Source organism: Rhamphochromis sp. 'chilingali', assembly GCF_963969265.1.
Source record: "Rhamphochromis sp. 'chilingali' genome assembly, chromosome: 22".
Lineage (NCBI taxonomy): Eukaryota > Metazoa > Chordata > Actinopteri > Cichliformes > Cichlidae > Rhamphochromis > Rhamphochromis sp. 'chilingali'.
Genome location: NC_137950.1, coordinates 2710530 through 2738111, shown reverse-complemented (window position 1 = coordinate 2738111; position 27582 = coordinate 2710530). Strand labels below are relative to the sequence as shown.

Genomic DNA, 27582 nt, shown 5'->3' with positions numbered 1-27582 from the left:
TGAAGTGGTTCAGGCATCTGATGAGGAGGTCATCCCTGTGCCTCTCCTCGGAGTGTTTTTTTTTTTCAGGACACTCCCAGGAGGAGGCCAGAAGATCAGCTTAGGCTGCCACTAAAACTCATCTTTGGATAAGGAAATGGATGGATGTAAGTGCCTACAGCCTGTATATATTATGTAACAAGTTATCACAGAAAAGAAATTATCTTTAGAAATAAATTTAACAAATTCAGCTGAATTAAGAGCATTCTACAATTAACAAGTTAATAAATAAAATTTTATTTTCAAAATCATGCAAATCTATCATTGCTTATAGATCAATTTCCTCTTTACACATTCGTCTCTCAGAAGTAGCAATAGCCTACTCATAATTACTACATGAAGTAGACTTTGTGGCAAACTAAACATTCCCCCTTCATGATACATATGGAAAATATTTATTTTTACATGAGCAAAATGCCACTTGGTAATGGCGTGGTTCAGTCTGAAAAGGGATTGGAATAAATAAAAATGAGGCATCGCATCAGCATGGTATAGTGAACACAATTCAAGACACTTACACTGGTTGATTGCAGTTGTGACATCCACTGTGTTATCAGTGTTAAAGTCATCAGTTATCAGTTACACATGCACCAGCACTCACTTAAAGGTGAAACCAGTAAACATGGCTCTTTAGTGGCCTCTAGTGCCAGCCTAAACACAACAGCATTAACAACAAACATGTTCCTACCAATGCGTCTCCATCAGCAAAGTCTAGAGTTTCATTTATAGGCTTCCTGACATTGTCTTCTCTGACAAACTGCATCATACTTTAAGCTGCCTGATTTATTATCAAACACTTTGCATCAAACAGCAGCTTAAATCTGTTAAACAGTTTATACAAGTTGAACTGATATTCCTTTCAACTTTCTCACACTCTACTACTGACAGTTTTGGGTTTTAGAGATAAAAGGGTGACAGATAACAAAATCTATAGGTTAGAGCCAGTGAAATATTACGCTACTTGTTGCACCTTTAAGATCGAGTGAGACAAATATAACAAAACCTCAGTTTACTTCTTTATTATCTGAAAATAAAAGATAACTGAATAAATATAAAACTTAAATTACTTCTGAGACAAAGTTAAGTAAGCTTTAATTTGTTCTACCTCTTTCTTTGAGATATACAATGGTAAAAGTGATTCGTCTCTTAAACTCACTTAAGGTCTTTTGCTTGACCTCAGAACCAACTTAAGCAAATCTTTACAAACAGAGATGGTTAAATGACAGAAAAGCAGGGCCTACTGTCTTATTTTTCAAATACAATTGTGGTAAAATGTCTTAATGAGTTACAACTCATCCCACAACACCTAAATGATTTATCTTAAATAACTAAGAGAATCTGAATGGATACATTATGGGCAGCAGAGATTTAGTGTATTTATTATACCTACTCAATATTCCCCATTAGCATGCAAATATTTTTTTTAGACTTTTTTTGAGAGGGAGGTGTGTTTACAATAAAAGTAATTATTATATAAGAACATCACAAAAATGCATATCATGAACTACTGAACCTTATTTGACAAGAAAGTTGTGAAATGTGTTCCATGGAATGTTAATTGTTGCTAGTTAAGTGAGATGTAACTATTACAATTTCTAAGAAACTGAAAATAGTAGCCCACAGACTGTAACACATGGCTGCTGATTTCTAACCAAAGCCACGACAAGTGTTGATCTTTAAACTTGGTTGTATAGCAGTATCAGAAATTATACAATAAAAAAAATATATTTATTCTGCATCACTCATATAGCTGAACAGAACCTGCAGCATACACTCAACCTGTTGTCTTATTAGGTCCACCGAGCAACATCTGTTGTATTCTGATGAGTAAGCTGGTGTCAATTTAAACATATTTTGTATATTTCCCCAAATGTGTTTTTATAAAGACAGATTAAATACGAAAAATTTCATTAACCTTTTAACATCCACCAACTTACTTACAGCCCACTTAAAGGTGAGGTTAGGTTACATTTTAGCTACATGCTAAACATAACATTACTGTTCTCAAGACATTACCTTAGGTCTCATACATGCATCTTACCTTCAGAATTTCTGTTATTAGACTTCAGCTGAATATATTAAATAGGTGAAAATTCCAATTGAATTTACAACCTGGTAAATATGAACTTAATGCTAACCGTACCCCTAATCTTAACTCTAAATAGGCTGTGATGGTTGTTTAGCGTTTCAACTGAACCCTTCAAGATGATGGTAACTAATGGAATTAGAAGTTCTGTAAAACAGAAAAAAAGGATTTACTGAAGGAATGTTGTACAAAACGAAATGTGGTTAAAATGTAACCTAGCCCTAAGTTTATCTACTGTACCCTGGTTTGAGGCTAGTTACAGTCAACTATGATACCTTTTGGAATTGTAACACCCCAGTTTGCACAACTGAAATGTGTGCATTTCTGCTCTGGTCAACCTTCAGTCCTTCTCTTCTTCTACTTCTATAGAATATTATTCTGTGGTACTCTTAGCTTCATATGTTCTCCTCAGTTTGTATATGGTATTATTATGAAGCTACTCTTCTTGTCTAGCTTTCATAGATCCTCCCCAGCTAGATAAGGCACTGCAACCTCCCGTCCCCCCTTTCTGTCTCCTCATGCTTTGTTGTGCTATTCTAGTACTGCAGGAAACCCATCTGATTGCTCCATTCTGGCTGATTATTCCTCTTAGCTAACAAGCATGCAGCTATATCTGCAGCCATAAACTTCTAAAACAAATAAATCTCTATAGTTTGTTTATTATATTTTCTATTTGTTTTTCTTTTTTGGATTGTTTTGATATTGCTTTTTCAGAAAATCACAAGCTTTCATTAACAAATGTTACTAAGCTTTACAAAACAAAACAAAAAAACAAAGCCCTGCTAGTGGCGCCTCGAGCCTGTCGTATTCCTTACACAACAACAAAATATTGAAGATTTGGATACAATACACATTTGTTAAGCTCTTCTAATCCTGCCCAGTACTGGGGTTTGACATTGACTGACCAGCAGTTGTTCGCATTTATCACCGTGAACATGAGTGTTGAAAAATATACATCTCTGATGTCCTGTTACTACCGGCGACAAACATTAACAAAACAAACAAAAAATGCATTAAATCAATTATCAAAGACAGTAATGGATTCAATCATTTTATAAGCTATGTATTTATTTAGGTTTATCAGAAAGCTGGTTGAGGATTATGAATTGTCCATGCTTTGACTTTTTTAAGTGGAGCAAAATGAACTTGATGAACATGTGGTAAGCCATGAGCATATAATTAAGGGTCCCTTCACACACAGTGCTGGCATGGTACAGTGTGTGGACACAGCATGATCAACAGTGAACTTACAGTCCGGTCCAGTGCCCAATGACAGAATGTTTTTGTTTTTTCAATTTTGCCTCTTACAACCCCACAGTGGATTTTTAATCACATGACCAAACTGTCGTTTACCTTTAATTCCAGGAGTTTAACAAAATACTGCTTTATTTATTTAGATATTACAACAATTTTTATACTTAGGTCCATAAATCCATCAGTAATTTCGGTCAGTAACTGCCTGAAGTCTAGAACCCAACAGACATCGCCAAATGTTTCTTCCCTTGAGATCGACCATCAGAGATGGTAATCTGATTACTTTTTTCAGGTAACGAGTAAAGTAAGGGATTACTATTGCAAAATCGGTAATTAGTTACTGATTACTTTTTTCAGGTAACTTGACCAACACTGTCCACCATAGGCCTTTACTTCCACTGACTTCAGTTACTGCACGTTTGTGAGTTTTTCACCATTATGTTTTTAATTTAATAAATAAAATGCATATAAATAAAACTACTGGGTTAAGATCAGGGGACTGACTTGGCTGTTGAAGAATATCTCTTGAATACTGAGAGATTCTTGGGTTTCTTTTGTGGTGAGGTCATTATCAGTTTGCTCTGACAAATGCTTTCCAACCAGTTTGGCTGAATTTGAGCAGAGTACAGCCCTGAACATTTCACAATTAATTCTGCTGTTTCTACCCAGTTCCACTGGCAGCCCCACATGCCAGTGCACTGTATCACATCTGATGGATGGTGTGTTTTGGATCATGAGCCGTTCCTTTTGTTCTCCATACTTTTCTCTTCCCATCATTCTGGTTCATGTCAGCCTAGGTTTCATCTGTTTAAAGAACTTAATACAGGACCGGGTCGACTCTTTTCAATGTTTTCTGTCAAAGTGTATTCTTGCCTTCCTCTTCTTGAGTGTAACCAGTGGTGTGTACTTTATTTGATTTTATTGACAATGATAAATTGACAGTGATAAAGGGTGTTTACTACGTGGCTAGCTTTTGAAAATATGTTTATCCTCAAGGTTTTCTTAAGCCAAAGAAATGTGATATTCCTCAATGGCCAAGTCTCTCACTTGATCTCAACCCAAAAGAGCATGCTTTTCATTTACCGAACAAAAAAGTGAAGGCAGAAGAACACAAACAAGCAGTAGCTGAAGGCAAATCAAGTATTTAGTGATCTAGATTGTTTGACTTGAGATCCACTGTGATGGTGGTATAAGTAAGTAACGTGAGAAGAACATGTGTCATTGTTCAAACACTTTGGACCAAACTGTAATCCAACTCAACACAGCAGCTCTGTTTGTGAAAATGTTCCTCATTGCACAGGGGCTTCATTCAGCTTTGTGATTGTTCTGAAGTCTCCACTTTGGTGCTGTGTTCGATTTTCATTGTCCATCGTATTCAGGTCAGCACGTCTTTAAGCTTATTGAAGTGTAGATTTGCTGCAGAGTTCTTCTTGCCAGAATAAGTCGTCAACTTGTTTGATTATTGTATCCACCACCTGTACCTTTATGAATCGTGCATTATAAACATGAAAGGCCGTAGACATGGTCATATTAAAAGTAAAACATTCTTTAGGTTTCTTGTTTTACCGTCAGTCCATTAAGCCTTTGTATTTTTTGCAAGTTACTTTGAATATAGAATAAGATGAAGCACAGAAGTCATCAGAGTGAAAAAAGTCTAGACCTGCCACCTGTCATGTATTGTACATCATATTTTCTGAAGTTTTCTATGTACAAGGTTTCAAAAGCATTCCGAACAGAGTGTGCTGAAGGCCGGGGGGTGGAGCTGGCTGTCTGGACTACAATGGCAGGGTGTGTCCCGTTGAAGAGCGTGGCCACTTGAGGAGAGATGACGCATAGAGAGGAACCCATCATTTGGTAGAATACAGCCTCCTCAGAAAAGTAATAAATGTTTGAGGGACAAGCAGAGGCCAGATGGCTGCAGTGGGCCTTTCAGAGTTAAGAGTCTGTCACTCCAAGGTCGACTCAGTTGAGCTGATCCTCATACTGTTTCCGGAAACAGTCACCAGCGGGGAAAAACTCCCAGCAACGTTCCTGGTACATTTTCCATACGTAAGACTCCTTAAAGACAGAGAGGAAGAGGAAAGGAGGGTTTGCTTCATGTGTGTTACATTTAAAGTGTAATTATCACAACAGCTTTGTTCATCATGGAAATTAGTACTAGCATTGTAACCTCTAGGTACCTACTGAAATGAACAAAGCTAGCCTAGAACCCAGAGTGACATTAAAGCTGACCCCAGCCCAGCAGTCAGACCTGATCTTCAACAGGTAACAAAGGCAGTGATGTGCAGTCAGGATGCAGCGTCTGTTTCTATGTGTTCATGTTTCTAAAGCAGAATCCCTGTGGTGATCACTTTAAAGTATCTTTGTGCTGGTTTTCATCTTTGCATTGTGCTGTCGGCTTTGTGCTCATGCCTAAATACTACAAGAAAGCTCATATGTGTGCTCATTGGGATATGGATTTGTGTTGGTGCGTGGGACTGTATCCTCAGTTTTATATTGTTAAATGGTAATTATAAGACAATGTGTTTCAGGTCACGGAGAAACAGAAAAGTAATGTAACAAGTGGTGTAAAACAAAAGAATTCCTATGGTGAGTAATTAAATAACATACTATATTACTTTTAAGAAAAGTGCTCTGGGTAATATTTGTAATATGTTACTTATTTCGAATAATGACCCCAGATATGATCACAACAAAACAGGGAAATGCTTTAAACATGCACAAACATTTGACCACAAAACATGCAATTAATATGCACCGATGTAATGTCTTTGATATGCTGCTTAGACGCTCCAAGCAGAGCCAATCAGAACCCAATGAGAATCAATAAGAGAATTGATAAGTGACATCAATAGTGGTATTGAATTTGCTAAATTTGTATAAATTCTCATCCCTTACTACAAGCCGTATTTGTCTGAATCACACGTTATTTGTTCATTTGATATACTGGGGTTTAAAAGCCCCTGAGTGGACCCATAGCTCATACCACAGAAGTGAATGCTAGAAGTTAACTAAGAATATTTTTTAGCTTCCACTTATACTTTAAAAACTGCACTTGAAGTAGCGGAAAAACTTAAAACAATTGAAAAGAAAACCAGAGTGACCAAAAGAAGGAATCCAGCAAAAGGGAGAGTAGACGATCACTACAGGTGCACCCACTGACCAGCCATGGACTGGAACTGGTTGATTTCCAATGTTCTCCACCCCAATCGGTGACCAGCCAATCAGCATCCCCTGCATAAAGCCCTGCATTTTATGCATTCACAACGGGCGTTATAGGTAAATCAGACTGAGAGGCATAAACTAACATGTCAATAGTGTGAAAGCGCCTCATTGTGAGTAAAGATGCAAAGTTAGTCAAAGTAAGGTGCAGGGGGAACAACAGAATGAAATCTGAAACAACAAACCTAATCCAATGCCTTTAGTGGTGGCATTGATGAGCCCAAATGTCATAAAAACAAACATTTGAACAGCGTACTGGATCTCTCTGAGAAGTCAGAAATTAATCAAGTATAGCGTTTACTAAAAGGACTTTTTAGTTCTGAAATGCAAATAAGTAACCCATTTGGCATCTTAATAAAAAATAATAATGCCTTTACTTTAAATTTATAGAAAACAGCAATAATTATAATTTACCAAATCAAAAACATTTGGATTAAAGACCACGAGCATACTGGTGGATAAGCTGTTACAGATACATAAGAAATAACTTTGGTAATTACAAATGCTCTTAATTTAGGGCACCTAAATTTGTTAAGCACTTGCTTATGGACATAAAGAAAGAAACTATTAAGATTAGCTCAAAAACAGTGTGATTTTCCATGTTCCATACTGAGGCTTTAACAATGTTAGCAGCCATTAAAAAACTGTTAGAAACACTTAGAGAGAGTTTGAAGCTAAACTGTACTGACCACGTAACAGGATGACAGTCTTGTATATTTACTGGCAGAGAGATTGGAAAGGTGCTTACCTGGCCTGTGTGCTCTGTTTCGTCTTTGTTGATGAGATACATCAGAAAGAATCTGAAGCACACACACACACAGACACAGTTGTTAGAAAACACAAACAGTATTATCATTGCATATATCAGTCACACAGCATCAGTGCCAGAGGTTACAGTGGCACTTGCTGGTTGGAGGCAGTTGTGTATTCTTAACTTGCCTGTGTGGGTTCTCTCAGGCTTCCTGCCACATTCAAAGGACATGTTTGTTAGCTTAATTGGTGATTCTGGCCATAGCTGTGAATGTGCATGTGAATTGTTGTCTTCTGAGAGACTAACAACCTGTCCAGGGTTTGCCCCACATCTCTCCTAATGACAGCTTGGACTTTACAACAATTTTAAGAAACTTGTACATAAACCAATATACCAAGAAATGAGGGCTGGCTCAAGACACAGTACTGTATTTAGGGTTAAAGTCAACAGACATTTGAAATTTTGGTTGTATTTTCTATTACAGCTCAGTAATAAAGTGGGAAGGGTAACAAGGCAAAGACAAGAACGTAACGTGGTCATTTCTAAGTCATTAGGACTCAATTACCAAAGTAACAAGCACTTAATATCCAAGTAGTATCATGGTAGCAACTGTGGTTACAGTTGAGTAATACCACACTGAAATGTATGTAACTGGATAATAAGTGTCCAAACACTGGGGATAATAATGTGGAAACACACTTCAGTGTAACACAAATGCTGTGGTACAAAACAAGCCAGGACAAATATCATAGATATCATCGCCCACCTGAGATTGGGGACCAAGCCCCAAGTACACCAAGATTGGGTACCTATCTTTCATTAACTGACCTGAAAGACTGTGTACTATGTAGGTGTGATGATCTATGATGATGTAGGTGTTAAAAGGTACAATAACACACACAGAAATACAGACACTCTCCAGACGTACTTACAGGTAGTTGGCTAAGTTGTGCTCCTGTAGAGTGTGCGTTTCAAAGCCGTGTGGCACGGTGTCAAAGTAGTCATTACCTATTCCACAGATAAAACATTTGGTCTGCAAGAGAAACACGTGATAGTTAGGTGGTTGTCATTTATTGTAACCTATTGGCAATCTTCATCTATGCCTCTGTTGGAGGTACAGCTATACAGAACAAAAGAACCACAAAATCTATATTTTTACATGTTCATATGCCTGAATTAAAAAAAAACTGCATTGAACTGTTGTGTGTGTTTTCACCTCCATGTCTTCTTTCACTTGTTCCTGCTGATCCCTCAGCTCTCCAAAAGCATCAATGATTAACCCTAGGATTTCAGAGAGGGTGGAGCTTAAACATGCTGGTCCACATTATTACACTGAATACAACAATAGATATGAAAACCACAGGCTATCTACTATATCTACTATAATACTTCTAAAGGAGTCTTTTTTGCTATTCAGTTACATTCTCTATATTACGTCCAAAGTGTGTATGTCCCTATAGGGAAGGATATAAATACTAAAGACAAAGCCTACACAGATGCAAAATCCTGAATGTTCCAGGACCCATCATATTTTAAAAGCCTCATAATATCATATTAATCCAACTGAGCACTGTAGTGTCAGAATGTAAGCCAACGCTTGGTTTGTTTCCAAAAGTAGAATGGGAGGTAGAGCCCTCAGCTCTAACCAACTCTTCTCCAATGAAACCAGCTTCCAGTCTGGGTTCCTGAGACAGACACCCTACTTTTACGATTAGGCCCCAAACTTTTGTTTTTGACAAGCTTAGTTATCATCATTGTCAATATGTGTGGCAGAGGGAAATAATTATTTGGTCCCTACTCAGTTTCTACTACCACTAACGTTTCTCACTGGAAAAGAAATGAACAGTCTCTAATTTTTATGGTAGTTACATTTTAATGGAGAGAGAAAGAATATCAACCTAAAATCTAAAATTTCATTGAAGTTATGGATTGGTTTGCATATCACTGAGTGAAACAGATGTTTAATCCCCAACCAAAATATGACTTTGCACTTGGTGAAGAAACCCTTGTTGGCACACACAGTGTTAAGGCATTTCTTTTAGGTGATCACCAGGTTTGCACATCTTACGAGTGATTTTGGCCCATCCCTCTTTACAGAAATTCTTCAGATTACTTGGCTCCTTCTTGGGAATTCAAAGCCTCCACAGATTTCTGTAGTCTATTGATACTAGATAGTGGAAAAGGGGTGGGATTAAATAAGCATATGCTTCTTCCTGCTCCTTTTTGAACATGAACGTTATTTGGAGTTGTGGTTGCTCGTTTTCCTTTTGTTTTGCTTTGTTCATTTGTCTCTTTTAATTCTATTTTGTTGTACTTTTTCAACATGTTCAAAATAAAGATTCAATCAATCAATCAATCAATTTTCTATTGGACTGAGCTCTGCAGACTGGCTCGGCCACTCCATGGAAGGCAGCACAACTAATGTGCTGCTTCTTCTTCCGCCACTGGTCCGTTGCCTTGGTGGTATATTTTAGTTCACTTTCATGCAAGAAGACCCATCTAAACCCATCTTAGGTGTTCTGATTGAGAGTTTACAGTACAGTACACCCTCTTCTGTGGAACCAGCTTCCAGTTTGGATTCAGGAGACAGACACTATCTCTACTTTTAAGATTAGGCTTCAAACTTTCCTGTTTGATAAAGCATATAGTTAGTGCTGGACCAGGTGACCCTGAACCTCCCTTAGTTACCGTGTTGCACTGTTTCTTCTTTAGTGACCTTTTTCTCTCACTTTGTGTTTGTACACCGCTCTGCATTTAATTATTAGTTACTTTTAATCTCTGGCTCTCTTTCAAAGCACGTCTTTGTCCTGCCTTCCTTCCCCCAGCCCAATCGTGGCAGATGGCCGCCCTCCCTGAGCCTGGTTCTGCTGGAGGTGTCCTTCTGTTAAAAGGGAGTTTTTCCTTCCCAGAGTGGTTCCTCGTAGGAGGGTCATATGATTGTTGGGGTTTGCGCTTGTTTTTTTGTATTATTGTAGATAAAAGGCACACTGTGGAAGATAGGCAGAGTTTAATAATAAGTAATGTTTACGTTTTTTTATGGGAAGAGGAGGATTTTAAATTCAGTTCTGAACTTAACAGGGAGCCAATGAAGAGACGTTAGTATGGGAGAAATACAATATATCTAGTTCCTGTCAGGACTCTTGCTGCAGCATTGTGGATTAGCTGAAGGCTTTTCAGGGAATTTTTAGGACATCCTGACAATAATGAATAGTCCAGCCTAGAAGTAATAAATGCACGAAATAGTTTTTCAGCGTCACTCTGTGACAGAATATTTCTAGTTTTAGAGATGTTGTGCAAAGAAAGCAGTCCTATATTTTGTTTAGTATGCACATATCCTTTCCCCAGAGTTCGTATCTGGTTAGGCACTATGTTTCATTGAAGTTGTTAAGGCCAAGTACAATAAGCTCAGTTTTATCTGAATTTACAAGCAGGAAACTGTTTAAGGTGGTGTTCAAGTGTACTCCACTTTGGAGAGACGTCGCGATTATTTAGTCTAGTCAATTTGAAATAAACAGAACAACCAAAATATTGGAAACCAAACAGAACCAGAAATGATTGCTCTCAAAATAATTATACATTTGAATCACCACTTCCTGTGGTGTTTACTCTACTTTACAATATTAGAATGTATTCATTTGGCTAATAGTTGCCTAATTAACTGCTTGTGTTTCCATTAAACTGTTTGTGTGCATGTATGTGTAGGATGCCTCACCCTGGATGATAGCCAGGAGGATTACAATGACAAAGAAGAAGAAAGTGATGTCAAAGATGATCCGGTAGATTTCGTACTCATCACCAGCTGGATCCTCGATCTGGTCACCAATTCCTCCACCTGCTCGCACTCCCACATACATGTGGAACATGTAACACTGAGGAACAGAGAGAGATACACAGGAAGGGGGGTACAGGGGTAACAGAGGTCAAATCTTTTGCATTGGGTTTTTAATGGGCAGAACCATGACTGTCACAAACAGCTTGAACACACTAATGTTTCTGAAACATCAGAAGACATGACATCTGTAAGTCTCTTTGCAGTAAAACAGGCATGATTCTAGTCACTGTAGAGGTCCAGTAACATTTTGAAAAATCATTGTTAGTGAATGCAGTTCACAGTGCCCTCAACTCTGCAGGTTACAAAGAAGCCATATGTGAATATGATCTAGAAACGCTGCTGTCTACCTTCTGCGGACCAAAGCTCATTAAACCAGGGACCGAGGGAAAGTATAAAGCATGTTCTGTGGTTGGACAAATAAATATTTTAAATTCTTTTTGGATGATGCATCCTCCAGACTACAGAGGAAACCAAATCAATGCTGAAAGGTGTGTTCAGTTTTTAGGAGAGCATATGCTTCCATCCAGATTTCTTCATGAAGGCGTTGCAAAACAATGCGAAACCACAAAAAAAGTTTTCTTCTATCTTAGCAAGGCAGAGCTATTAATGCATCAGTAACAACACAGCGCAATGTTTGTGTTAAAAGCACCGCAGCACATTCGCAGACAGAACCTGCCCGGTGCTGTGCATATGGCTTATGTAGCGAGTCATAAATAAACAGCTGTAGCAGCACAGATCACAGGTTTTACAGTTTTACTAATGTTTATATACAGTGGTTCCATGTTGGATGGTTAAGTTGGGCTGATTAAGGCTGTTGGTTGATGCGATGTTCAGAGCTGGAAATCTGACTTGAGGGGACACTGAAAAATTCAGGAAATTCCGACTTCTGCTTTCACATGGAACGCACCATCTGACCATTTTTTGCTACTATAAGCCTTATTGTAAGGAAGGAGACCAATCTTGCTAGGGCAGTGCCATTCATTAGTGCATCTCACCATCCTACTAAGCGCCTGTCACCTTCTTGAACTACAGACAGGCCGAGCTGCAACACTTTAGCCCCTAATAGGAGACAAAAGAGCTCTATGGAATGCAATGGGTGGCTGACTATAGGGGATTAGTGTGTGTTTGTGTGTCCTGAAATTTCCGGGTGACAGAAGGCTTCCTTCTACCCTCAGAAAATACCATAGAGCCCTTATATAGTATTTCTTTCAGATGGCTTAGCAGCAGAAAACATTCTCATCTAAGCTGAGTCTGTTTGTACTTGGCATGTCTCTCATCACTGACAAGATGGTCTAATGTTTGGCTTTGCGATACACTTATCTTTCACCCCGACTCACACTGACCTGCATTAATGACACAGGTGCTTATGTATAGGTAATGGCTTACACTTCCAACATTTAAATTCATCATAATTGTTCCATTTCTGTTTCATGGCCACATCTTTGGTTAGACTTTACTATGTCACAAAGTTGTCTCTTTTAAACTGGCTAAACAATGGAAGCTTGTGCTGCATAGGTAAGGTAGGTAGGCACCGCTATCATGAAACTGGTATATCAGCTGATTCTGATACTCCAAATGCCCTTATCCAGCTCACCAATTTTGGATAGACTTCCTGGAGCCAAATAAGGTAACCCCCAAAGACAGTCTTAAATTGAGCTTAAATCACAGTAAAGGCTCAGGTTAGTAACATATAATTATTTATATTACTTGCACTGTTGCTATTCCCAAAAACGTAATAGATGCCTGAAAAAGAAGCGGACAAAATAAGTAATCTTCTTACTGCCTGAGGGTAACACTGCCGAGACTAAAACTACTGACTCAAAGCTCTCTGTCCATAAATGGAAGTGTGTGCTCTTTACAGACAGCAAAAAATGAAGTTTTAGTGAGACAAACTTGATGGGAGCAACTTCCCACAGCCAAGAAAGTGAACTGCAGCAGTGCATACCAGACATCCCAGTATTAGCTTTGGGTACAAAAAAGTATTTGAGTCATCCTGAGAAGCTTCACAGGTGTTCTATGTTTCTTTCATTTATGAGTAATGGCTCTCACCCATCTCCTGACTTTAAGCTGTCCCGTGGTTCTAATTATAGTCATCTATCGTCCACCTAAATATAATGACTTGTTCATTTCGGAATTTTCAGACTTCTTGACATGTTTTATCGCTTACTATGAAAGGATCCTTATAGTGGGGGACTTTAATGTACATCTACGTTGTGAGGATAAACCCCTGGTCAAGGATTTCTTGAATGTAATTGATTCCCTAAACTTCACACAATTTGTGTCTGGGCCAACACGTAAGGGCCACACCCTAGACCTTGTGTTATGGACTGAATGTATCAGTGACTGAAAATTGTGTTTTACCCATTTTAGACCATTCAGTAATTTTATTTGATATTTGAATTGCTAAATTTCCAGCTTCTGAGAGGGGAAACTGCCCCTCAGATCATCTCATCATATTAGCCACGAAGCATTGCTTGGAGTTAAATTACATTTGCCTGATGTGTTGGACCCCATTTTTCCCAGAGTTATGTGTGGACATTTTGACTGTGAATTTTAATAACGCACTTCTTGAACTATTGGACTCTGTTGCTATTGTAAAGAAGTTAAAATGTGAAAAAAAGGAACCCTATGCCCTGGCTAAATGAGGAGCTCTCGAATTTGAGAAGAAATTGTAGAAAAGCAGAGCATCGCTGGCGATCTTCCAGACTTGATTTCTCCAGGCTCGGAAAGACCCATTGTCTTTTTTTCAATGTTCGATGTCTGCAGCGAAAGCAAATTATTTCTCAAATCTCATCATGAGCCATGAACATATCTCAAAACTTTTATTCAACACAGTGTCGCAACTTACAGAGAGTAAGTCAACTCTCCTGTTCAAATTTGACAGCTCATGACTTTCTTATGTTTCTCAGAGACAGGGCTGAAACACTTAGAAATCAGATCACTCCCTCCTCGAGCAGTTCGTCAGACTACTCAGCTGCTTTGCCTGTTGGCGCTGATAAACTGTTCTCTGACTTCAAGGTTATTTCTCTGTCTGGATTAACTAAGGTTGTAAAAGCAGCTCGATGTACAACCTGTTCTTTGGATCCTCTACCAGCCTGGGTTATAAAGGAACTGTGGTCAGTATTAGGACCCTACATTCTGTTTCGTTTTAAATACTTCATTGATGACCGGAGTCTTCCCTGTCTGTTTTAAATCAGCTGTGGTCGTGCCAATCTTGAAAAAGCCTGGACTGGACGTTGACATGGTTGCAAACTACAAACCCATCTCACATCTGTCTTTTTTGTCTAAGGTCTTTGAAAAAGTTGTTTTTAAGCAGCTCACTGAGCGTCTGTCAACTAACAATCTGTTTGAAGCATTTCAGTCTGCGTTTAGACCAAATCTCTCCACAGAAACAGCTTTAGTCAAAGTGGTAAATGATCTGCTGGTAAATGCAGACAATGATCGAACTTCAGTTTTATTACTGTTGGATCTAAGCGCTGCGTTTGACACTGTGGACCATGGATTTTATTGGAGTTATAGGAAATGTTTTATCATGGCTGAGATCCTACCTGTCTGGGAGATCTCAGACTGTTAGCTTGAAAAATGATCTCTCCGAGACCTGTGCAGTGAGGCATGGGTGTCATGGTCCTGGGTCGGTGACCCAGCGCTTTTAGTTATCATTTTCTAGTTTATGATGATGATGATTATTATTGTTTGAGTTCTGTGTGTTATATTTGGTCTGCCTTTGAGTCTGTCTCTGTCTATGGTGTCACCCCATCTGTTTGTGAATCTGTCTGTTTAGTTCAATGTCTTGTCTGGTTCCATGTGTCTGAGTTTCCTGTTTTATTGTGAAGGTTTGTGTCGTATGTGAGTGTGCTCAGTTTACGTTTCCCCTGTCTCGTCAGCTGTGATTTCTCCCAGGTGTGTTCCCCTCCTGTCTCTCATCCCTTGATTACTGCCATCTGTGTATTTAAGCCCTGTGTTTCTCTGTGTCAGTGTCGCGTCGTACCCTCAACTAGCTGTGTGTTCTGCTTCTATGTTCCTAGTGTTTGGTCTCCTGCTCCAGTTTAGTGTTTCTTTCCAGTGTTTCAGTCCTTGGTTCCTCTGTTCTGACTTTTGGTTTTCTTTTGGTGAGTTTAGTTTGTACGAGGTTTTTCCCAGCAATAAAGCTGCGCCTTAAGTTTCACTTCCGTGTCTGAGTTCTGCATTTTGGGTCCACCACTCCTGCTTGCCTGCCACACAGCGATTCATGACAATGGGGTCCCTCAGGGCTCCGTACTTGGACCATTGGTGTTTTCTCTGTATCTGCTGCGTCTTGGTCTTCTTTTACGTTCTTTTAATGTAACCTTCTATTGTTACACTGATGACCTGCAGCTTTATGTTCCTTTAACCATTGGAAATTGTGCTGAAGTGTCTAAATTAGAATCGTGTCTATCTGCAATTAGGGGCTGGTTATCGGATAATTTCCTGCTTCTTAATATTGATAAGACAGAGTTGATGGTCATTGGACCACAAAAATTTCAATATTGTCCCAAAATTTCATCTTGAAAATTGATGACTATGTCATAAATTGCAGGGACAAGGTTAAAAACTTGGCCGTGTGGTTCGACATGGTGCTTTCTTTCGAGTCTCATGTAAAAGAGATAACAAAGACCGCCTTTTATCATTTAAGGAACATAGCCAGAATCAGACAAGTTTTATCAAGCGACACTGCAGAGGTTCTGTCTTCATGTATCGATTATTGTAACGGTCTCCTTTCTGGGCTACCAAAGAAAAGTTTTAGAGGTTTACAGATGGTGCAAAATGCAGCTGCTCGCATTTTAACTAAAACTGGAAAATTTGAGCACATTACCCCTGTACTGAAATCCCTTCATCAGCTACCTTGTCAGGTTCGAGCAGATGTTAAAGTCCTGCTGCTCACCTAAAAGGCTTTATGGTTTGGCACCTTCATACCTCTCTGATCTCTTGCACCCTTATGTTCCATCCGTGCTCTCCGATCCCAGGATTCTGGCCTTTTAAAAGTTCCTAGAGCCAGAAAAAAAAACTATCGGGGAACGTGCTTTTTCTTTTTGTGCCCCATTTTTGTGGGATTAGGCAGGCATGCTCTGTGGAGGTTTTTAAAGCTAAGCTGAAGACTCACTTGTTCATAAATAAAGTTATTATTATTCACTGGAATCCCAAAAAGCCTTAGACATGGCTTTGTAACCTTCTATGATAGACGACAGATTGACAGATGATACTAGATGACAGACAGACTGATAGAGGTCAGTTACTTTGTTTCTCATCTCTTTCTGAGTTTCTTTATATTCTGGCTCATCAAACTGAAGGGCCCATACAAACAGGACCCCCTCAAACTGACTTTTAGTTTTAGTCACCTTGTTTTCCAGCAAATTAACTGTTCTGTCACTAGTTATAAACTAGGAAATTAGCATAAACTAATGTAAGTGCATCCAACCTAATGACATCCTGCTCTGAACAGGCACAGGATGGTGCTAAACATGTTCTAAAACCTTTCAATTTAAACAATTTTTTATTAAATCCAGTTTCACAGACAGTGTTAAATCTAGGACCGATTCTGAGAGCAGGGCTCCATGGTGTAAGTTAGTATTTATATATGTAATGTTTCCATTTTAAGGCCGACTCCATAGCTCTGTTCTTTCCTTTTAGATAACTTGTTTTGTGAAACTGACTGATTCTTAACACATGCTGTGATGCAAATTATCTGTCGTTTTGATCATCTGCCCAGCACTATTATTCCGGTTCACTACAGTCTAATACATGTCATACTCACTGTCAGCATGTCATCACACTTCATATCTGGCAGTTCTCCATCTTCACTCTTGTTGTAGAACTTCCTGAAAAAGTTGAAGGCCACTACTGTGTAGAGGTACACCACCACTGCTAATAGGCCAACAGTTAGCACTAGCTGGAGAAGGGGCAAGAAAAGACTGCTGTGATGCAAACAAGGGCAAATATCACAAGCTTCACTCAATATTGACAAATGTTTAATTTTATAATATTCATATAGTGTTCTCACCTGTTTGCCATTGTGTGTGACTGAGGAGAGAATGGTACGCAGTGTCTTAAAACCCATGGCAATGTCCAGTAGATGGGCAGCAAAGAAGAAGTTGTTATAGTGACCCAGAATGGACATGGTCATATACCAGGCCAGATACAGGAAGGACTACAAGGACGGAAGATGGAAATTCAGTCAATGAGTGTAAATGAGCCGCTGGTTTACAATATTAGGTAACATCCAGGCTGCTGATTGTGTAGCTAATAAATCAAATAAAAGCATCATAAAACATTTCAAATGATAATTACCAGACAATAGATTAATGACTCTTGACACAGATGTGGATGACACATCATGATCATTGCTCAGTTAGCAGCTACATTTACATTTATACACCTTCAATGTGGAGGAGCGGCAGCTCTAATCCGAGTCCCTCTCGGATGACCTCACTCTCTCTCTAAGTGAGAGCCCACTCACTCTTCAGAAAGAGGAAACTAATTAGGAAACTAATTTCTGCCACTTATATTAGCAACCTCACTCTTTATGTTACTACCTAGAACTCGTAACGATAAGTGATGGTAGGAACATAGAATGACCAATGAAGTGACAGTTTCACCACAACAGATTGGTACACTATCCACATCACTGTGGATGCTGCCCCAATTCGTCCGTCCATCTTGTGTTCCACTCCTGAACGAGACCCCGAAATACTCCTCCACTTGGGACAGTAACCTGTCCTTTAGGTGGAGTAGGCACTCCACCTTTTCCAGCTGAGATCCATGATCTCAGATTTGGTTTGCTTCACACTCTGTAGCAAACTATTGCAGTGCAAACTCGAGGTCACCACCTGATGACACCAACACCACAACGAACCACATCATCCGGAAAAAGCACCACAAAAGATTAAATCCTGAGGCCACCAAAGTGGAGACCCTCCACCCTCTGGCTAAGCCTAGATATTCTGCAGAGATGTGACAGCCATGGCAGTCTTCCAAAGCCTTCAGGAACTAAAGATGAATCTCAACCAGGGCCCCTGCCAGTGTGCAGATGTTTACCATCTGTCATGGTAAATGGACTGATTCTTATGTAGCGGTGTTCTACTGTCCTGGAGCGCTCAAAGCACTTCATACAACATGCCACTTTCACCCATTCATACCCACACAAGCACCTTTTTCTACACTTTTAAGTGCTTCCTATCTAACACTCACACATTCATACTCCGATAGATGCATTGGAGAGCAATTTGGAGTTTAGTATCTTGCCCAAGGATATTTGGCTTGCAGACTGAGGGAGCCGGGGATAGTCAGTAGATGACCTGCTTTACCTCCTGAGCTACAGCCACCCCATTACATTTATATTTAGAAATGGCATAGTAAGAAGAAGTAATGATATGACTTGCTAATACCTTACTATTACCTCAGTAAGGCTTAATAGTGTGACATTATTATAAAGTGCTACCCAGTACAGTATAATATCTGCACCATGGAAGTCACTTCAAGACATGTCTGTGAAGAAAACACTACTGGTTTTTCAGTAAGGCATACATTTGACTCACTTTTGATGAGGTCAAACAAAATGACAAACTATGAAACTAGTAACTCCCTGAATTAAAAAATCAATTTATTAGATACTAATATGTATTAATGTAGGAGCACTGCTTTATAAACGATGAGCCAAATGCTTCATATTTATCCCAATATTTTTATATGACATAATTGCCAGACACAATAACCAGAATTTTATCTTATAATGTTATGGGCCGATACAACAGGTCATATGATGCCGTTACTGCTATTGATGTTAAATGCCATAAGCAACTTTAAAACATTTTAAACAGGAACTAGAAAAAAAGTTGAGGTAAACTAAAAATGTCCCTGTGAAATTACTCTGATATAAACAAAAAAGACAAAAGAGTTAAGAACTTCTGCAGGGAATCCACATGATGGAGCCACACATCGCTGTCCTGAGTGATTCTGATTGCTTACATTGTCTGTGAACACAACCCCCAGCTTCCAGATCTGGTACTTGACATCAACAGAGTTCAACCTGTGAACACAGTAAGAAGAAACAAAGTCTTTTTACATGTTTCATGTTTTGATGAAAACGTGAACAGAAATGGTTTAAATGAAAGGGGCTCTCTGTTATGAGAACTGAAGATATCTTAGCGCCTTTACCTGGTATAACCACTTTGAAAACTTATGTAAATGTGACAGGATCATGTCTTGTTCAGTGTTCAGATAAACAATACTGCAGTTCTGTTTACATGATTGTACCTGCTATTCTTTGTTGCAGAAAATTTCTTATTAATCCAAATCCCCCATAGAGGATGACCCCATGGAACCATGACTTTATTAAAGTCACTGTCAGCCAGACTGACAGATGCAGGAAATCTCCTTTGTGTTCTTCTCTGAAGTTTGAGCTCTACGTGAGCTTTAATCAGAATCAGAATCAGAATCAGAATGGGTTTATTGCCAGATGTTGAGGTTTACAACATTAGGAAATTGCTGCGGTGCTTCAGTGCAAACAATAAGAATAAGAATTAAAGTGCTATGTAGAAAGAAAGATATGTGCATGAGATATACATGAGATATATACATGAGAATAAGAATTAAGAGTGCTACGTAGAAGGATATATACATGAGTGCAGGTGGTGATCAGTGCCAGACATGAAATGATGCAGTGACACAGCGTAGGGTCATGTGTGAGTGGCGGGGACAGTCATGTGGTTATTGTTCATGTGTCCAACAGCAGAGGGGAAGAAACTGTTCTTGTGGCGAGAGGTTCTGGTGCGAATGGACCGGAGCCTCCTGCCTGAGGGGAGCAGGTCAAACAGACTGTGTCCAGGGTGAGAAGGGTCAGCTGAGATCCGGGCTGCACGCCGCAGTGTCCTGCAGGTGTACAGGTCCTGCAGAGATGGGAGTCTGCAGCCAATCACCTTCTCAGCAGAGCGCACAACACGCTGCAGTCTCTGTTTGTCCCTGATAGTGGCTCCAGCGTACCACACGGTGATGGAGGAGGTGAGGATGGACTCGATGATTGCAGTGTAGAATTGCATCATCGTCCGTGTTGGCAGGTTGAATTTCTTCAGCTGCCTCAGGAAGTACATCCTCTGCTGGGCTTTCTTGATGACGGAGGTGATGGTGGGCTCCCACTTCAGGTCCTGGGTGATGGTGGTACCCAGGAAGCGGAATGAGTCCACAGAGGTGATGGGGGTGTCAGTCAGGATGATGGGGGGGAGTGGGGCTGTGTGCTTCCTGAAGTCCACAATAATCTCCACTGTCTTCTGGGCATTCAGCACCAGGTTGTTGTGGCTGCACCAGGACACCAGACGTTCAACCTCCCTCCTGTAGGCAGACTCGTCCCCGTCCGAGATGAGCCCAATAACGGTGGTGTCATCTGCAAACTTGATTAGCTTGACAGACTGGTGGGTGGAGGTGCAGCAGTTGGTGTACAGGGAGAAGAGCAGAGGAGAAAGAACACAGCCCTGAGGGGAGCCGGTGCTGATGGTCCGGGAGTCCGAGACATTCTTCCCCAGCCTCACGTGCTGCTTCCTGTCCGTCAGGAAGTCAGTGATCCACCGGCAGATGGGATCAGGCACATTCATCTGGGAAAGCTTGCCTCGGAGATGGTCTGGAAGGATGGTGTTGAAGGCAGAGCTGAAGTCCACAAGCAGGATCCTGGCGTAGGTTCCTGGGGAGTCCAGATGCTGCAGGATGAAGTGTAGGGCCATGTTGATGGCGTCGTCTACAGACCTGTTGGCTCTATATGCAAACTGCAGGGGGTCCAGGAGGGGGGCCGTGAGGGTCTTGAGATGGGAGAGAACTAGGCGCTCAAATGACTTCATGACCACAGATGTCAGAGCCACGGGTCTGTAGTCATTTAGTCCAGTGATCCTAGGTTTCTTGGGGACAGGGATTATGGTAGAGGACTTGAAGCAGGCAGGCACATGACATGCCTGCAGTGAGGAGTTGAAGATGCCAGAAAACACTGGGGCCAGCTCGTTTGCACAGTGTCTGAGGGTGGCAGGAGACACACCGTCTGGGCCGGGAGCTTTCCGAGCATTCAGATTCTTAAACTGCTTCCTCACATCTGCTTCATGAATATGAAGAGTTGTGGTCGGAGGAGGTGGTGTGAAATCCTCTTTTGTGTGGGGTGAGGAGGGGGGTGTTGTAGGTGAACGGTTTGAAGGTGGTGATGGCTCTATGGAGGGGGGAGAGGTGGGGGAATGAGTGTCCAAAGTGCCTCTATTGTTGGGGCCGTTGGAGGTGTGAAGGCTGCCTGATGGCTCGTCAAAACGGCAGTAGAAGTCGTTGAGGGTGTTGGCCAAGAGCAAGTCATCAGTGGAGTGGGGGGTTTTAGGCTTGTAGTTTGTAATATTCCTAAAACCTTTCCACACAGAGGCCGAGTCATTCTCTGAGATCTGCTGCTGCATCTTCTCAGAGTGCTGATGTTTGGCAATGTCCACTTCCTTAGTGAACTTGTACTTGGCCTCTCTGTAGCAGTCCCTGTCTCCGCTTCTGAACGCCTTACTCTTAAATGCTGAAGTAGAGTAGAAAAGGGCTATGTAACCAACAGTTTACAATTTAAAATCCTCCACTAAATACCATTAAAATGCACACCTAGAACCTGCCCTGTACAGTACAGTTTTAAACTTCATAACAACTGTATGGTGGGTCATTTGGACAGTGATGGAAGGTAAGGGCATGGCCACTTTGACTGACAGGTGACTGGCCTGTAAGTCAGCTGTAACTGATCATTATTTGATTACCTAACTGGCAAACTGCATTTTTAAATGGAGTTACAAAAAATAGAAATAAAATAATCTGATCTAATAATTAAAAAGAAATTTAAAAATTTTCTATGCTAGACTAATGAGCACAGCTTGACTCTTCTACCAAAACTTAAACTCTACTAAGGTTTGTGGTAGACAATTTACGGCAAATTGCACAAAATTTAACACTGAAACACACTTTTTTTCTATGACTGGTATGTGTGTGATAGTTGCTGCTTGGAGGGTGTGCTTATTTGGGATAAGAAGGGGAGTGTGTAACTGGCACGGAAAGTCAATGAAAATAATTTTACTTTGATCTGCTGACAGACTAAATTGATTTTCACATCTTATTATGTTGTGGGACAGTAGACTTAAATGTTTAATTAGATCTATTTAAAATTTCAGAGCTCTAATATGCTACTGTGCCTTAGAAATGTGAAGTTGTGAAGTTTGCGGACAACACTACAGTGGTGGGTCTTATCACCAACAGTGATGAGACAGCTTACAGGGAGGAGGTCAGCGCCCTGACCCACTGGTGTCAAGACAACCATCTCACCCTCAACGTCGCAAAGACAAAGGAGTTGATAGTGGACTTCCGGAGGTGCAGAGAAGTACACACCCCCATCACCATCAGCGGCGCTGCTGTGGAGAGAGTGAGCAGCTTCCGGTTCCTTGGAGTACATCTGGCTGAGGATCTTACGTGGTCAGTACACACAAACAAAACAGTGAAGAAGGCGCAGCAGCGCCTCTTCTTTCTCAGGAGACTGAAAAGATTCGGCATGAGCCCCCGCATCCTCAGGACCTTCTATCACTGTGCCATCACCACCTGGTATGGCAACAGCACCGCCTACAACTGCAAAGCTCTCCAGAGAGTAGTGCGGTGCTCTGAACAGATAATTGGAGGTGAGCTTCCCTCCCTCCAAGACATCTACAGGAAGCGCTGCCTGAGGAAAGCGGGGAGGATCATCAAGGACTCCAGTCACCCCAGCCATAAACTGTTCAGACTGCTTCCATCAGGAAGGAGGTTCTGCAGCATCCGGTCCCGTACCAGCAGACTGAGAGACAGCTTCTTCCACCAGGCCATCAGACAGCTGAACACGTCATAGACACCTCAGCTTCACTACTGGAACTTCAACATTATGCACTCCATACTGTACAGTAATGCCACTGTTTTGCACATGTCTCAACTCTGTATATTTTATTTTATTTATTTTATATATTCTATTCATTGTTTACTCTATTTAATTTGTAAAATCTGTGTACACACACACACACACACACACACACACACACACACGTAGAAAAATATTTAGTATACACATCCAGAAATGCATACACTATTATATATTGTACATATATTTATTAGTTTCAGATGTAGCCATTCTTGTATTTTGCTTGTTTACATTATTGTATTTTGCACAACTCTGTTGCTTGTGAAGCTCGCACACAAGAATTTCACTCACATGTGCTGTACCAATGTACCTGCACATGTGATGTGACAATAAAAGTGATTTGATTTGATTTGAAATAAACAGCAGTGCCAACAGTGCCCTTCACAATGAAATAATCAGCCTAACCTGTCACTAGCCTCAGACAGGTGTTTTGCAACATTTTCAACATCTGTAACTCCCATAAGTCCTGAACCATTTCAAATGAAAGACTTTCAATGGTTCCTGAAAACAGTGACTCTGTGCTTGTCAGGGATTTTAGGGTCATTACAGTAATCCCTGGCACAGTGTTGCAGCAACCCCAAAAAGACGGTTGGAGGTTGGTTGAGAGAAGAGAGAGTTAGTGAGTGTGATGGAGCCCTACAGAAGACACACACACAGCCATGTTTTTATAGTTTTGTTTTTGCTTTTTGCTCTTTTGTTTTCTTTGTTATTTGCCAAAATTTGGATGTGGCGCCTGCCTGGGCCTGAGCCTTACTGAAAAAGAGTTGATGCTTTCAGAAACCATTTGAATTTTTCAATTGTGCCAGTGGTTCGGGAGTTAAGGTAATTTGACCTAAAAGTTTGACCAAAAAATAATTAACTTTAAATTAAATGTTTATTTTAACACTTGGTGTGCTAAGTATTAACCATTTTCTGCAGCATTAATCTCCTGGTTTGTAAAAATGTTGCATTTTACTGTTATATTTTTATGTTCTTTATAGATTTGAATCACCAATTTATCACCATCCTCTAATCAGAATAAGAATCAGAAATACTTTATTGATCCTAAAGGAAATTATAGGTTACAGCAGGCAGTACGCTAATGTCACATGCGCACTTACAAAGGAACCCTCTGACCAAACTTTACACAAACATCACATTGGGAAGACATGTCAGACAGGCATCGAAGGTGTTTGAAAAGGGAGGGGGGATGAGTGTAACTACCCTTTTGAAGTAGGTGACACTCATAGGGATCATTATGTGCCAAATAAGAGTTACTAATATCGATATTCGCATCGATATTGAACCGTTCGATACAGTGCTTTCGGTTCGGTACGCATATGTATCGAACAATACAAAATTTGTAATTTATTTTATCAACTTTCTTTCTGACGATGCTGTCTGTGTTGAGCGCTCAGTGAATCTGCGTTCGACAGTATGGTACCTCAACTACAAATCAACGGATTGAAAGTTGGTGGTCTTCGTTCAGAAAGCAAAGGTACATGGCTTTTAAAATATATTCTGAAACTAAAATTGAATGGTTCTGAAGGTGTTTCGTGGTCAGCAATATACTTTTTTTTGTGGGTGGGGTTTTATACTCAAATATTAAATTACCAGTCTGCCAATCCTGCTCCTCCTCTTCTTTTATGAGCAAAACCATAAGATACTTCAAATCACTCGCTTGGGAAGGCAACTATCCCCCAACCCAAAGGGTCCTTTTTTGGCAGAGAACCATGGCCTTAGACTTGGAGGTGCTCAAGATGTTTGAATGACACCAAGAAAATTACTTTCAATTCTACAATTGAATCTGAGGTTTTACAAAATGGACACCCCCCACCGTGTGGATACTTCTTTAAGACACTCTGGTTCGCCCGGCCATACCCCACAGCTCACGTATAAAACAGCTGTGCAGACGTGACACCGGTGATCATTTGATCTCCACTTGTGTTGTGTGTTTGTGAGTGCCTTGAGAGTGCTGTATGTATGTGCATCCATCAGGAACCTGTTTTGGCAGCCTCCGTGGGCGCTGCCTCTCCTCTGGTATTCCCCGGGTATTCCCCGGTATTCCCCTGATATTCCCTGGTATTTCCTTGGTATGCCCTGTTATCCCTTAGCTTGCCCTTATCTTTCCCCTTGGTTGGTCTCCCCTCCCTGGCTTATCGCCTTGAAAAATAGTCTTATGTGCCAGTCGGACCACGCTGTGCGGCTGCCGGCTAGCGAGTAGCTCGGCTACGGTGAGCAAACACAGCAGGGAACACGGCCTCAGCGTTCAAGCATATGCTGTCGCCTGGGCACTGTGCAGCTCGGCTGCGATGTATGTAAACACAGAAGGGATATGGCTTCAGTGTTCCAAGCATTCGCTGTCGGCCTGCTTAACACTGTGGGAAAACACGAAATTAAGTGGCGAACCATCCTACCTTTATGAATATTAGCTAGAAGCATACTTTAAAGGCTACAATTAAGTGGCAAATCATCCTACCTCTGTTAATAAGAGCTAGAAACATGGTCTGACAGATAAAATGAAGTGCCAAACCATGCTACCTTTGTGACTGTTACCTACAAGCATACTTTAACGGGTAAAATGAAGTGGCAAACCGTCCAGTACGGTGGCCGTTCGACAGTGCAGCCTGCACTGTCGAACGCAGATCCACTGAGCGCTCAACACAGACAGCATCGTCAGAAGGAAGAGCGCAGGGCAAGCTAGCGAGACAGAAGTTAAGCTCTCCTTGCAACATGGCAAATTGAACCTCCCCCACCCTCATTCAGATCTGGCGTTTGGAATTATTTTGGTTTTCAAGTGACGTATGACCCTGAAGGTAAGCGCGTCATGGACTAAAGTAAAACAGTATGTTGGATGTGCCACGCAATGCTCAATTACATGGGTGGGAGCTAGTGTGTTAGCGCAGTTAGATCGTTAACGTGTTGGCCGTCTAGCCCCACGCACGGGGCGATCGGCGGTAGCTCGTTAACGGAGATTTGCCGTGTTGTGGCGTTAAGGTCATTTCAACGAGATTAACGCTGACAGCACTAGTGGGAACACAACGAATATGACTGCACATTTACGCCGACATCATCCTAGTGCAAAGACAAAAACAACAAGCATGCTACAAACTTTACCCAAGTCATTTAGACAGCCGTTAGCACATGATTGGTGAGTGATGATAATTTGCGCACCAATTCCTCTGACATCGTCTTATCAATCGTTAGCTTACTATGCAAACATGACAAGTGAAATCTCCCGCAGCTTAAACAGGTTGATCGCGCAGAGAATCGCTGAGCTTATATGAGTGCGTGTGTAAAAGCAGCAGGATTTATATTTCAGTTCTGCTGAGCCAAATAAGACAGGTTAGGGTGAAGAAGTGACAGCCAAAGAAAAGCTTACCACAAAACGGAGAAGTTATGACAAATCAGACTATAAGGCAAAAAGAAAGTGCAGCTTTATGGTTTCATGGACAAAAGAATTTCTGTGGCTGCAATATGACGAGCTAAATAACCAGGGCTGCACATAAGTGGTCCGCAGGTGCGCGTTCTCTGTCAAAATGAAAAACACGCACAAGGGTTAGGGTTAAATTTAAAAACTGTACTTTTGAGTTAAAATATATATTTATAATTTTAATAAATGACAAATTAAAAAGGCATGAACATTTTTTTTGTATCGAACCGTGACACCAAAGTATCGAACCGAACCGTGAATTTTGTGTATCGTCGCACCCCTAATATTTACGTGAGCAAAGAAAGTTCATAATATCCAACATAATGCAACTTGCAATGGTGACTTATGCTATGAATCTAACCTGTTCTGGAGCAGGTTGTGCTCCAGATTAGAGACCAGCAGTTATAAAATCACTATGTACTAACTAATCAGTTATCCAGAAAATAGCGCCGCCATTTGTGGAACATCTCTCTGAGGGATCTTTTGTCTTTCCCTGATGAGCATCAAAAAAAGAAACAAAGATTCTAAAACAAACCCATTTTTGATCATTTTTTCCCCCTGTTGGCTGTATTAGAAATATCCTGTCTCAGAGTGACGCTGAAAAACTAGTTCATGCATTTATTACTTCCAGGCTGGACGACTGTAATTCATTATTATCAGGTCCTAAAAACTCACTGAAAAGCCTTCAGCTAATCAAAAATGCTGCAGCAAGAGTCCTGACAGGGACTAGAAAGAGAGAGCAGATTTCTCCTGTATTGGCTTCCCTTCATTGGCTTCCTGTTAAATCCAGAATTGAATTCAAAATCCTGCTCCTCACATACAAGGTCTTAAATAATCAGGCCCCATCTTATCTTAATGACCTTGTAGTACCATATCACCCTATTAGAGCACTTCGCTCTCGCTCTGCAGGCCTACTTGTTGTTCCTAGAGTATTTAAAAGTAGAATGGGAGGCAGAGCCTTCAGTTTTCAGGCCCCTCTTCTGTGGAACCAGCTTCCAGTTTGGATTCAGGAGACAGACACTATCTCTACTTTCAAGATTAGGCTTCA

The 27582-nt window shown here is 40.7% G+C and overlaps 1 protein-coding gene across 1 annotated transcript in view; it reads right to left on the bottom strand.

Annotated features, from left to right (window-relative positions):
* Nucleotides 1-347: 347 nt before the first annotated feature.
* ryr2a (ryanodine receptor 2a (cardiac)) overlaps nt 348-27582 on the bottom strand; it is a 316621-nt gene continuing 289386 nt past the window's right edge. The window contains exons 108-115 of the mRNA XM_080872616.1: nt 19165-19225; nt 17201-17347; nt 16955-17089; nt 11065-11221; nt 8569-8633; nt 8285-8385; nt 7350-7401; nt 348-5437 (exon numbers count right to left, since the gene is read on the bottom strand). Of these exons, the coding sequence (XP_080728742.1) occupies nt 5342-5437; nt 7350-7401; nt 8285-8385; nt 8569-8633; nt 11065-11221; nt 16955-17089; nt 17201-17347; nt 19165-19225 (814 nt within the window). The 3' untranslated portion in view covers nt 348-5341. The remainder of the gene's footprint in view (nt 5438-7349; nt 7402-8284; nt 8386-8568; nt 8634-11064; nt 11222-16954; nt 17090-17200; nt 17348-19164; nt 19226-27582) is intronic.